This window comes from Mesoplodon bidens (assembly GCF_964165515.1).
Source record: "Mesoplodon bidens genome assembly, chromosome: 9".
Taxonomy (NCBI): domain Eukaryota; kingdom Metazoa; phylum Chordata; class Mammalia; order Artiodactyla; family Ziphiidae; genus Mesoplodon; species Mesoplodon bidens.
Window position 1 is genome coordinate 53,459,218 of NC_138166.1, and position 12,935 is coordinate 53,472,152.

The 12,935-nt window shown below is 35.9% G+C and overlaps 1 protein-coding gene across 1 annotated transcript in view; it reads right to left on the reverse strand.

Annotated features, from left to right (window-relative positions):
- Nucleotides 1-927: 927 nt before the first annotated feature.
- ZNF804B (zinc finger protein 804B) overlaps nucleotides 928-12,935 on the reverse strand; it is a gene marked incomplete at its 3' end in the record, with an annotated part of 469,887 nt that continues 457,879 nt past the window's right edge. The window contains exons 3-4 of the mRNA XM_081244759.1: nucleotides 11,006-11,136; nucleotides 928-4,585 (exon numbers count right to left, since the gene is read on the reverse strand). Coding sequence (XP_081100885.1) covers nucleotides 928-4,585; nucleotides 11,006-11,136 — 3,789 coding nt within the window. The remainder of the gene's footprint in view (nucleotides 4,586-11,005; nucleotides 11,137-12,935) is intronic.

The window sequence follows — 12,935 nt, forward strand, 5'->3', positions numbered from 1 at the left end:
TCCAAAGATTTACCTCTCCAGTTATACTTATGTTGGCTGAACACAGGTTTCTGAGTAGGAGAATAAAGAAAACTTAACATTTTAGCCCCAATAATATTTGAAAGTTTGACCAATAGATACAAAATATTACTCTGAGTATACTTTATTTTTTTATTTTGCATTATCAAATACTAATGATAGTTTATATATGTTTTCTTATATAAAAATTAAACATTATTAATTTTAGATGGTGATTCTTACAATTACAAATTCTCTTGACATAGAAGTGTGTGAAATGAAGTTAATTCAATCTTCCACAGAAACGCAGCCATACAATCTGCATAAGGCTGTTTTGCATTGAAGAGTAGTTTTCAATCTGAATTAGTCAGAAAATTTCTTGCCATCTCTTATTTCCTATGAAAATATAGTTTATGTTGGTTGAAACACTGTATTGATTGAAAGGTTAGTCGACAGTGAACCATACGAACAATTTTTAACACATAATTTTCTTTCACTGACCTTTTATTATTACCTGATAAATAAAACGAAATATGCATTCATTCATTCATTTGTTCACTCGTTCAACGAACACCTAGAAGATAGAGTATTGTTTCATTTAATTTTCTTTGTAATATTAATGATTGGCCTAACTTTTTTCTATCTTTTATAACATTATGTGAGAACTCATTCAAAAATATCTTTAACACGTTTCCCTCTACCTTTCCATCCAACTACTTTATATTTGTCCAATTATTTTTGCAAATTAAAAGAAATCCTTAAAATGCTTGTATTTCAATACTGGCAATTCAGTTCATATTTCTATATTGGTCACATTTTGCATTGGTACCACTATTTTAAATCCTATAATAATCAGACCACTTTAAATACATCATTTTGTAGGCAGTGACCATTTGTTTTATTTATCCAGAAGAGGGGCTTTAACACCTGTTAGTTCAAGTGAGCTGACACATTTAAGGCCTCTTTCACTCCGTTTAATGGTTGCATCTGACTGGAGCAAGAATGATGGCAAATATCTTGACCTTGAAACAGTGGTTGAATTAAAGGATTCAAGTGGATGATAGAAGTTGTGGCCGGGTTGAAGTGAGGGCCAAACAATGTAGGGATAAATGCTGCAGGGGGCAGGGGCTGAAGTGTTATGTGAGATGGGTGGCAGGGAGCAGCAGTGACCAAGTGCAGGGGATGACCCGCTAAGAAAGTGGGGTGGGCAGGGATGATGGTTGGAGTCAGAGTTGAAAATGTGAATGGATTAAAATGTGGCTGGGAAAGAGGATGCAGATGAGCTATAGGGAGGTGACTGCTATGGGCATTTATGGAAGCAGAAACAAAATGCTGCAGGAACGTGTGGTGGATGGTGGTGAGAGAAGCCTGCTGGTGACCTGGAACTGTCTGTACAGCAGAGGCTGGAGAGAAGGCAGTGGGCCCTGCAGCAGGCACAACTCGAAGATGCTTTGATAGGAGCTGTTTCTGCATATGCTGCTGGGCTTGTAGCTGTAGGAGCTTATATTTATCTATTTCATCAGGAGAAAATGTTACGGGCTGTTGAATTAATGGGGGAGAGAGAGATTTATGACACACTTCTAAGTCATCTGCTACTTTGTCATGCTTCTGCATAGTTCTGTCATAGTAAGAGTTTATATTCCCCTCTACCTGATTCATATGCATGCTTACATCCTGTAAGTCTAGATTTATTTGGTCCTCTTTGGTCTCTGATGAATCAGTACCACTAGTATATCTATTAGATGAGAAAGCACCAGGGAAATCTTTTGGTACTGGGTCACAGCTTTGAATAAAAGGTTGGACTTCACTAATTAATGATTTTGATTGTTCTTTCGTTGTTGGATACTTTTTCATGTTTGGTAACTGAGACTCTGCTACTACGTGAATTATACCTTTAGAAAGATGATCATCACAATCAGTGTCTACTAAAACAGTAAAATCATTTGTCTGGGAATTTTTGACTTTGTCTTTGTCAACAGTTCTTTGCATTGCACTGCCTTTATCCTTTCTTCTACTTGTGTTCTGTATTTTTTCAGGCAAAGGCAATGCATGTCTGTTACAGCCTGGTGGTGTAAATTGCACTGTGCATTGGATTTGTGAAGGAGCCTCTGATTCATTTTTACAGCTGTTTGAAGAGACCTCAAAATGAGTTGATTGTTCCTGACATTTCTTAGCTTGTACTCTTTCTAAAACACTTTTGGCTGTCAGGGGAGTCCTCTCTCCTTCTACAGTGTTCAACTCTGTGGTTTCTGAAGGGCTGCTTGAACAGTTCTTTAGAAGACAGCTGATATTCCCAGAGTTACATTGCATGGGTTTTACTTTTTCCAGATCACAAATATGAGGGCTGTCCAAAGACTGTTGACTTCTTTCACTTTTATTTAAGTAATACATTTTCTCTCTTGAGTAAGAGCCCAATCTGCTGTGCTGAGGTCCCTGGCAATTAGGTGGGTTTTCACTGTTTCCAGCACAAGAAAACCATGAGCTAGAATCACAACGGGTGATTCTCTTGGATTTTGGCCCTGAAAATTGTTGATTTTTGCCCAGTTTATATTTTTCTCTGCAGTGACCATAACCATGTTTTGAATATTTTTCATTTTTAACGGATTCCCACAACTTGCAGCCCCTGTCACTCTGGGTTTCGGACTGTGGGCAGTCACTCTTTGCTAGCTCATCAGATAAGAAGAGGCAGCTGTGCTTTCGGCGTTTCCGTTTGTGCCTTTCAACTGAGTTGTGTTCTCTTTTACAAAAGTAGAGCAAATTACCTCTACCATGACCACTGGACCTGTGCTTTGAACAAGTACTTCTCAAGCTGGATGTACTGCCAGGGGATGTGTCTGAAGGGCTAGAACATATATTCAGAGACACCTTTGGAGAACGTCTCTTGTAACTTGCTTTTCCACATCCAGAAACCCTGCTGGTCATACTGATGTGGTCACTATTCAAAATTACACTGAAGTCCTTCCCATGGTCACTGTGGCCCCTTATTGTGTAAGGACTAGAATTCCAGGTGAATTTATTCCCATCTTCAAAATCCAAATGAGGATCACAGGAAATCAGTTTATGTTTTTTAGTCCTAGAGATATAAGGAGAAAAGGATAGGCCCTCATTTGCATCATTTAGAATTACCCTTTGGCAGCTTTGCCAATGGGCCCTTGAAGGTTCCTTAAGTTCATTATCACTATTGTTATTCTTTCTTACACAATTCTTTAGAGAGATATCAAGGTAAGCAGGCACTTCAGGATTTTTCATTTCCAAATCGCTTGCACTAAAATTATGTTCACTCGCACTGGGCTCAGAATTGTTGTAGCCCAAATTATATTTTCTCTGGAAATTTTCCCAATCTGGATTAGCTATCATCATCTTTGGTTTCAGAGACTGATTATCTTCTTGGATCAGTTTTTGTTGGTCTTTAATTAAACCTGAGACTTGGTTTTCCATTGTAGTCTTCATTTCTGAGGGCTCTTTCAGCAATTCTGTTTTTAAGTCCTCTGGATCATGGCCATCCTTTGTGTTTCGAGAAAGCTTAAAATCAAAATATAGTGGGTTGCAGCCATAAGAGATACAGGGCTCTGTTTTTGTAAAGAGAAGCAATTCCGTAGGCCATTGGAGAGTGGTATGGCCATCCTTGCTTTGTACGTGGAGATAAGGCAGTGGTTTGGACTTCACATCACGGGGATATGCCTCTCTTACAAGACTTTGTACATTTCTGCTAACTCTTTCTATTTTATCTAATGATTTTTCTTTCTTCTCCTTTCTGGAGTTGGGATTCAGATGAAATGTACTGCTTTGTTCACTTGGCTCTGTTGATGGAAGCTCATCCAAACATTCAAATATCCTGGCATCACTGTGCTTGTAAATGTTTGGTGGGCTGGAGGAAACATTTGCTTGGCATGAGTGATTATTGAGGTTTTCTGAAGTGTTCTTCAATGTATTTCTAGTTTCCTTTGCTCTGCTGGAAGGAGTAAAATCCACATCTGAAAGATGAATGTTAGATTTACTGAATGAAGCATGAATGCCAATCGAATCTTCTAGTGTTTCATCAACAGAGTCATTTTTGTCTTGCAAAATTTCAGAACTTATGGAGAAGGTATTGTGTAAAATACTTTCCAGATGGCTTGATAAGATGTTTCTATCTTTTTCCTTAGTGAGGTGTGTATCTTCACTTGCAAACCTGCAGCGCATGCATTTCTCTGCGGTTTGTTTTGTTTTATAGATGGGTGACTTGTTACAGTCGTGGGTTTCTTCTGTGTTCTCACTGAAAACTGATGCTGAAGATTCTAATTTTAGATGCACTTTTTTGGAAAAAGAAAATGACACTCCTGTCCTGTGATTTGCATTGCTAAGATTTGAGGATGTTTGTGGTACCTGATTTCCAAACAAACATCTGTCCGCTTGTAACTGCTGTTGATTTGGTGTGGTGGACTGCTGTTTATCAGACATGCTTCTGGAGAGATTCTTTCCTTTAAGGAGAAGAGCACTCTTCATGCACGATACCCTTCTGCCACTCTTAACTGGGAAAATTCCTTGCTGGAGTTGCTTTTCTATAGCTACCCTGGGGGCTTTGTGTGCTGGTCCATTTCCAGAAACACTGTAAATAGAATAAATATTTAAATGATTAAGACATCAGATTTGAAATCTTACCTATATGTGAACATTTTATAGTGTTTGATGATGGGTTCTGATACTATTTATGAACTATGTCTATTGTAATGTAACAATTTCACTATGCTTATATAACTCAGTATATCTATGTTTTATAGTGGTTATTTCTAAAATGCATCTCAAGTGGATTCTTTTGAAATTAGCAAAAAGCAATAGCAGGTGAATATTTTATGCTAGTGCTGCAAAAGAAAATAAAGTATCGCATTCACATCACATTATGTCCTCCAGAACCTACTAATTCTTTGGAATACAGATTTAACGTTATTTTGCAAAGAGTTCTCCAATCAGTGCCTTCACCTAAATAGGAAATAAAATGGAATTAAAAGTCACTTCCAAAGCATAAACTTATCTCTTTTATTTGCTTTTTTTGTTTAAAGTTCTAGCATTCTATAATTTTTGTTTCCTCAGTCTTAAAATTCTTTCATGCTTGTTTCCTTTTGAAACAGGATGCTTAGTTCTTTATTTATGATTTGTCATTAATTTGATCAATTATAAGAAAGTAATACACATTTACATGCCATCTCAATATCTTCAATTAGTCTGAAATCCTTTTTTTAGCTTCTTACTCACCAAAATATTTTTCTTCTATCTTTTTTTTGCATATATGTTTTATCTTTTAACAGATTTTTAAAGATTATTCATTCTATTGAGCTTAACTAGTAATTCAGTCAGAAAACTGGAAAAAGCCATACATACAAGAGATGAAACTCTTCAGATTAAAATTGCCTCTAATGTTCTATCTATGAAACCCCTATGACAAAACAAATCTTATTAGAGGGAAAGCAATACAAATCACATCATTTTGAGTTGGCTTTCTTTTCCTTTTTCTTGCTTTGAGCTGGCTTGCTTTGAGCTGCTTTGCTTGTTTGCTTTGAGTTGGATTTCTTTTCCTTTTTTTTTTTTTTTTTTTTTTTTTTTTTGCGCTACGCGGGCCTCTCACTCTTGTGGCCTCTCCCTTTGCGGAGCACAGGTTCCGGACGCGCAGGCTCAGCGGCCATGGCTCACGGGCCCAGCCACTCCACGGCATGTGGGATCCTCCCGGACCGGGGCACGAACCCGCGTCCCCTGCATTGGCAGGCGGACTCTCAACCACTGCGCCACCAGGGAAACCCTCCTTTTTTTTTTCATATTCTTGGATGTGTTTTGTTGGCCTTTTTCTATTTTCAAATTTTACTTCATTTTTATGCAGTCATTTATTGCTTGAGTAAACAGTACTAAAACAACTGATATCTTTTCCATATGTAGCTTAAATTCTAATGGGAGGAGTCCTTTCCTAGTCTTCCATCTGAGAAATTCTTTCTTATTGCCTTTACTTAACTATTCAGCCAACTGTCATAGAACTCTGGCGTCACATTCCTTTTGTCCACCAAATTTCATGTACATTGCTTCACTGTCTTTATATGTTTACTATTACAGACATATTTAATTAACCTCCTTTTATACATATTAAAATAGATATGCTCATGTATTTATATGGTTTTGTAAATTTTCCTTTTTATTTATATATAATATATTTTGTTATATTTATTACATACAACAAATTTTATATATATATATATATATACACACACACATAAGTGTTATATATATATAACACTTTACCAGGCCATAGTTACAAATTGATTTCTTTTTTTTTTTTTTTTTGCGGTAGGCGGGCCTCTCACTGTTGTGGCCTCTCCCCTTGCAGAGCACAGGCTCCGGATGCGCAGGCTCAGCAGCCATGGCTCACGGGCCTAGCCGCTCTGCGGCATGTGGGATCTTCCCAGACCGGGGCACGAACCCGTGTCCCCTGCATCGGCAGGCGGACTCTCAACCACTGCGCCACCAGGGAAGCCCCAAATTGATTTCTTTTGGTTAATTTTTGCCAGTATTTCTGGGCACTTTCAATTCAACTTTCTTCAGCTCAGATACATTTTCTTCTCTGACGTCTCTGATTATTTCTTCTTCCCTGTCCTAGTTTCTTATCCTGGAATTTATAAGTTAAATTTATTTGCTCTCATGAATATATCTTTCAGTCTACTTATATTAGTACTCTACTATTTTTAGTCTTTTGTTCTGGTTCAGAAAAAAATTTTTGTTTTTAATTTCTGTTTTATGGATTCAATATTTTACAGTGACCAATATGTTGTTTACAATACCCATACAAATTTTAATTTACAAACAATAATTTTAGCCACCAGTCCTTAACAATTTCAGATTGTCCTCTCTCCATGAACTAATAATGTCTGTAGCTTTAGAGCTGTAGTGCTCCTTTGAATCTTGTGGAAAACTAATTTCAGAAAAAATTTTAAAGTGTCTGCTCCTTACAGTAACTATTTCATAATGAAAGCTTTTCTCTTATTCATCACATTAGTCTTCTTTTTTGAATCAGTTTTTACATTCTTTAGAGAGGGTGTTTAGGCATATTTAATATGAGAAATGGAAATACTCTAAGATGGTATACAGATTACTGGATATTTCTTTCAAACATAAAGAGAAATAGGAAGCATAGAGGTTTACTATAGTTATTGGTCTTTTGAAAAGTTGCCTGTAGCCTGTGGATAGAAGGATGAGGTTTAGAAATATCTGCAGCACTGAATTTTGCCTCAGTGCCAAAAAGATTCTTTTCCGTATTTTCCATTACTTTGGAGTAAGTAGGAGTAATACATCTGTATTAAGGTACCTTCTCTAGGAACTTCAATCTGATATTATCTGCACTACACTTAGCAAAAATTATTTCAGAAGTCTGGTGTATGTATATCATCATTCTACCCCTTCTGATTCCATTATGATGCAGATATTTGACTATTTTTACCATTTTTTCCTTAATAATATAATATTTTTGCTTATTATTCTGGCACAGTTTTGTGCATTTTCTTGCTTTGATTTATGTTAGTCTAAACATTCTTTCCTGTATTGCTGTTTCCTTTTACCATTTATCTTTCTAATATGTGTAAGCTTCTTCCTTTTATATTCTTTCAAATATTTTTGAACCTCTTTGCTCTTATTGTTTTTGTATTACATTTTGCTCTCCTTGTCCTTATTCTTGTTCTCACTTTACAGTTCAATATACACTTATGATTATATTTTTCACAAGTTTAATATTTTATCCTCATTATTAATATTTTATACCTCTTATTTTTTTGCTTTAAACTTTTATCTCATTGCTTTGTAAACTTTAATTTCCCCTATCTTAATTTTTTTTTTTTTTTTGGCCACACTGCAAGGCATGTGGGATCTTAGCTCCCTGACCAGGGATCAAACCCGAGCCCCCTGCATTGGAAGTGAAAAGTCTTAACCACTGGACAGCCAGGGAAGGCCCTACCCCTATTTTAAATCTAATTTACTTTTATTATTTTTTAAAATCCCAGTCTTCTATCTTTGTGGTATTTAAAATTCTATTATTTTAATTCAAGTTTATGCCTTATGACATAAAGGTTTAATCTTTTTAGTCATACCCTCATTTATGATTTCACTGTCTCCTCTAGAACATTTAGTTTATTTCTGTATTTTTTACATAATTATTTTTACTTATAATTTTAAAATGACATTAATTAGCCCTTTAGTTCTTATTAATGGATTGTCCACTCCAATAGTTCCCCCCAACTTCTAGTTCTTGGTAACTCAGCATATGCACAATTTAATTCTCTCCTGTTCAAGAAGTACATTTTCCAAACAGGAAACAAAGCACATCAAAATAACATGATTTCTTTAAGTGATGTAATTTCCTAATGTCCCACATTATCCAGCTCTTATATAAAGAACTTTATATTCTCAGAATCAATGGTCCTACAGTTTTTAAAATTTGAAAAAATGTCCATATCAAGATGCACTATACTTAGACTTACACATAGTAGAAGTTTACAAATAGAGTGAATCTCTCCCCTCCCCCAATAAAACAACTAGTTTTGCTGAGGAACCACATTGGGTTGATCTACCCAAGAGCTGACCAAGGTTGACTGCACTTTTCAAGATCCACTAACAGTTTTCTGCCATCATTTTTTTCATCAGTCTGATTCAAATATTCTTACTACCAGTAAATTCACCTCTCTTCTCCACAGGGCCATGGAAGAACCTTCTTGTTATCTGTAGCATCTTACTCAGAAGCCCTCATTATGAGAATAAAGGACAAAGGTTTTCCAGGGGAGAAATAACCCAGGTGATTTTTTTTCACTTGTCAATTCAGCTGCCAAAATGAAAATATTTAATAATACTATTAAGTGACGTCCCTTAGGCCATGAGGCTACTTAATCAGAGAGAACAATTGCCTGGAGGGCAGATGGAAGGTAATAGAAAAAGAATGAAATAATTTGCCTAGTTCCAAGTTATGTATCTGGAAAGCTGAATACCCATCATTTCCCTAACAATATGATCAGATTGGGACTTAGAGAGCCTACCTACTCTATAGAGGATATGGCTAGGTTTGTGTCTGTTTAATTGATAAGATTTTAAAAGGGCAGCTCAACCCCAGTAGAGTATATCTTTTAATTTCTTTTACTTTGGAAGACACTTCATGGGTAGATCTACAAACTTAGAACTTCTAAATGAAAGCATCATCACCATCACTATCATCATCATTAAGGCTCCTCTGATCCTTTGTCTATTTCTTCCAAAAGAAAATACAGAATGAGTAAGGAGAAATGTCAAAGTGTGACAACTTGCACAGTAACAGAAGAACCAAAATGACATTAAGGCTACTCAGATTTTCTGTTGTGTGGCCTTAAAGAACCTATCTAAAGTGTGTATCTCTATAGCGAGGCTTGTCTTATTTTTTCAGTTTTTTTGTACCTCATAATTAATCACCCGGGAATTAGCATCTTCCCTCAATTTTCTCCTGCATGCCACCTAATAACCATTAGACTTTTCCTTCTAAGTCCTGTTTTGACAAGGGCTGTCTGATATCTTATTGACAATGTGTTTGAATAACATATTTTAGGATCTTCATTGTGTTGGCAAGTAAAAAGTTCAGTACCAGATATGTGTCCTGTTTCTATGATCATATGCTCCCTAAGAGCATGCATTTTTGTATTAACCTCACCTCTGGACACATGGTCTTCCAACCTTTATTTTTATACCAAATTTCTCATTTATTTTTAATATGATTATCTTTTCTTGTATTTAATAGGCAAATTAAATTACTCTAAGACAGTGGTGCAAATACATGAATATTTGAAGGCTGTAATTGATCCTAAAAAATAAATATATTCTTAAAAGTAAATATGAGGTCTAATATTTTATGCTAATATAATTGAGTTGTTCACGCCCAAGCTTATTGTATATCGTTTTTCTTTTTCTTTTTTTATAAATTTATTTATTTATTTTTGGCTACTTTGGGCCTTTGCTGCTGCATGTAGGCTTTCTCTAGTTGCGGCGAGCAGGGACTACTCTTCGTTGTAGTGTGCGGGCTTCTCATTGCGGTGGCTTCTTCTGTTGCACAGCATGGGCTCTAGGCGAATGGGCTTCAGTAGTTGTGGCACACAGGCTAGTAGTTATGGCTCATGGGCTTAGTTATTCTGCAGCATGTGAGATCTTCCTGGACCAGGGCTCGAACCCGTGTTCCCTGATTGGCAGGCAGATTCTTAACCACTGCACCACCAGGGAAGTCCTGTATATTGTTTTTCATTTAAACAATAGGAGTTTAAATTCTGGCACAGAGCTATAAGTGTTAACAATTCACCAGAATGCTGTCAACTACATTAATTAGCTACATTAGTGTTCTACATTATGACTCATATGAACACAAATCACAATCTGCAAATGTAATTGAGTTCCAGGTAACAATCTCCTCACTTCAAAACGTTCAGCAGTTCTAAGCTCATGTAAAACTTCTATTTTTCAGCTACAAGAATGTATTAGTATAATGCTTGTTATAATTGTCAACTTAAATGGCACTGTGTGGTAAATTTAACTGCATTAATTACATCTTGTTTGTCATCCAGACAATGATAGTGCCATTTATTCTAGTTTCAGGTGTGTGCAGGAGAATGCACAGAAGATTTAGTTCCTCCCCAAAAAGATGCATTGCTATTTATGGTTTTCAAAATTAATATTACAAAACTCAAAATAATTAGAAAGGGATATATAGATCCATATAAATCACCTGGATAGAATAAATGCTAGTATATTAGAATCATTCTTGGATCATTTCATTAAAGAACACATTAACAATATTGGGAAAGAAAAAACCCAAATGTCAAAGTCATTAATTTATAGACTTTTAACTATTAGGAACATTTGCCTTCAGATATATCTGTTGATTAATTATAATTTGTTTACGTTGTTATAGTGAACCAAGTAAATTTATCACTGAAATTTCCCCAGAAGTTGAAGAGAGTTTTGAACCATCTTAGGCACCTTTAATTCTTACCATTCAGACTGTTGCCTTAACTCAGCCAGCTGATGAAGTCGCTTAAGTGCTTTTTCTTGTTTCTTTTCATCTTTCCATGACTTGGAAGCTACATTTCTAGCAAATTCACGTTGCTTTAATTCTTTCAGTCTCTGTGGACAAAAGAAGACAAACAGAAAGGACACTATGAATAAGTAATATATCTTTTTCCATCCAAAAACTTCCTTTTTTAACTTTGTCCTGGATACAAAGGTGAATTTTTGGATAGGGAGAGTAAAAGCACCTTCTCCATCAATTCTGTTCTCCGCTCCAAGATAAATTTAGTTGTCAACTGGGTTATTTATCAAAGCTTGTCACAGTCACTGAAGAAATGTGCTGCAAAGTTGGACCCCAGTCCTGACAAGGACCACCCTGGGTATGTATTTGCAATCATCTCTGTGCCTGTGAAAACATAAATGGGGAAAATGTGCAATATATAAATGTGTATAAAGGGAGAGGAAGTTATGGGATGCACTTTCCTCCATGCACTGTCCCCAGCCCTCTCACTTATAAAACATATTTACTCTCATTCCTGAAAATTGGTGTGATTAAATACACTGGGTGAAATGAGCGTGTTTCAGTGAAGAACATCTGTTATTGTGAAAAGATTTAGTTCAAAGTTCTAAATGCAATTCTTAACTCATTTTTTTTCTGGTGGAGATATTTATCCAATTCAAATTTCTATATTGTATCCAGGAGGAAAAAAATGGGTCGGGATTTAAACTCAGGATAGAGGCTTGAACTTGCTTGATTTAAATTTAGTTACCACTTCTTTTAATTAATCTTTTCTGTAAAACAATTGGCTTACATGAAGATTGGATGTTACTCACTACCTGTTCAGATTTCTACTTCAGAATCTGTCACTAAGCTCACCTAATGATATTGAACAAATTGAGAAACAGCCACAATCAAATGAGCATCTTGAAGTTTGGGTCTTAATCCTGATTTAAGAGTATGTTTGAAGATTAGCCTTTCTTAACCCATATAAAGTGACTTTACCTGAAATCTGTGTCCATTTAATATGCTTTTAGTTCCCAAATCAAGTATGAAAACATGTTTTCCAGGAATGGCAAAAACTACATAGCTATCAAGTGAGATAATAACTTTGTAGTAGACTATTCCCCGCCCCTCCCCCCCCCATAGAACAAGTGCCAAGACCTTTAACAATCATTAGATTCCTTCTTGAAAGGGAACATACTCAGGGGAGATGATAGCCAAATAACTGCTTCCAGGCTAAGTATTTAAGGAAGGAGGCAGAGTATTCTTTCAAAGAGAGAATATTCTGAGCACAAAGAACAAGCGTTTCACAGAACTAGAAACAGCTACAGGGAGAAGAGTAGTGTCAACCTGAACTCGGTTTTTGACAAAAGCTTCAGAGTCTTTTAAAAACCAGAAGATTTCAAAAAATAAAATGATGGCCCATGTGTTATCAGAAAAAAAAAAAGCATCAACAATTCTCTAGAGCTGATAACAGCACAGGCTCTAAACCTTAAAGGACAGACTTGGTCAGAAGACAGAAAGGCTTATAAAAATTTGCATTTCTACTACCCTTCTACTCACACTTCCTCAGCCCCCATGTGCATAATCATCTAGTTCTTGGGGTTAAGGCTTATCTTATGAGTAAAGACCTTTTGGAAATCATACAACATAATTTAGGAGCCCACAGAGAATGCAGTTCAACTGCATCAAAGAAAGACCACAGTTACTTTGGTAAAGAGGAGAGGGATTTTTTTCTTTTTAACTCTCAGTTACTTTTGAACATAAAATACTCTACAATATATTTATTTAATATGTGACATTACTAGTATATAAAACCTGAACCACCTAGGAGTGGAAGCTGATTCATTTATTCACAATATCTGATACTTGAATCTTATTATTGGAATCTTGTTTGAAACTTCCAGGTATACCT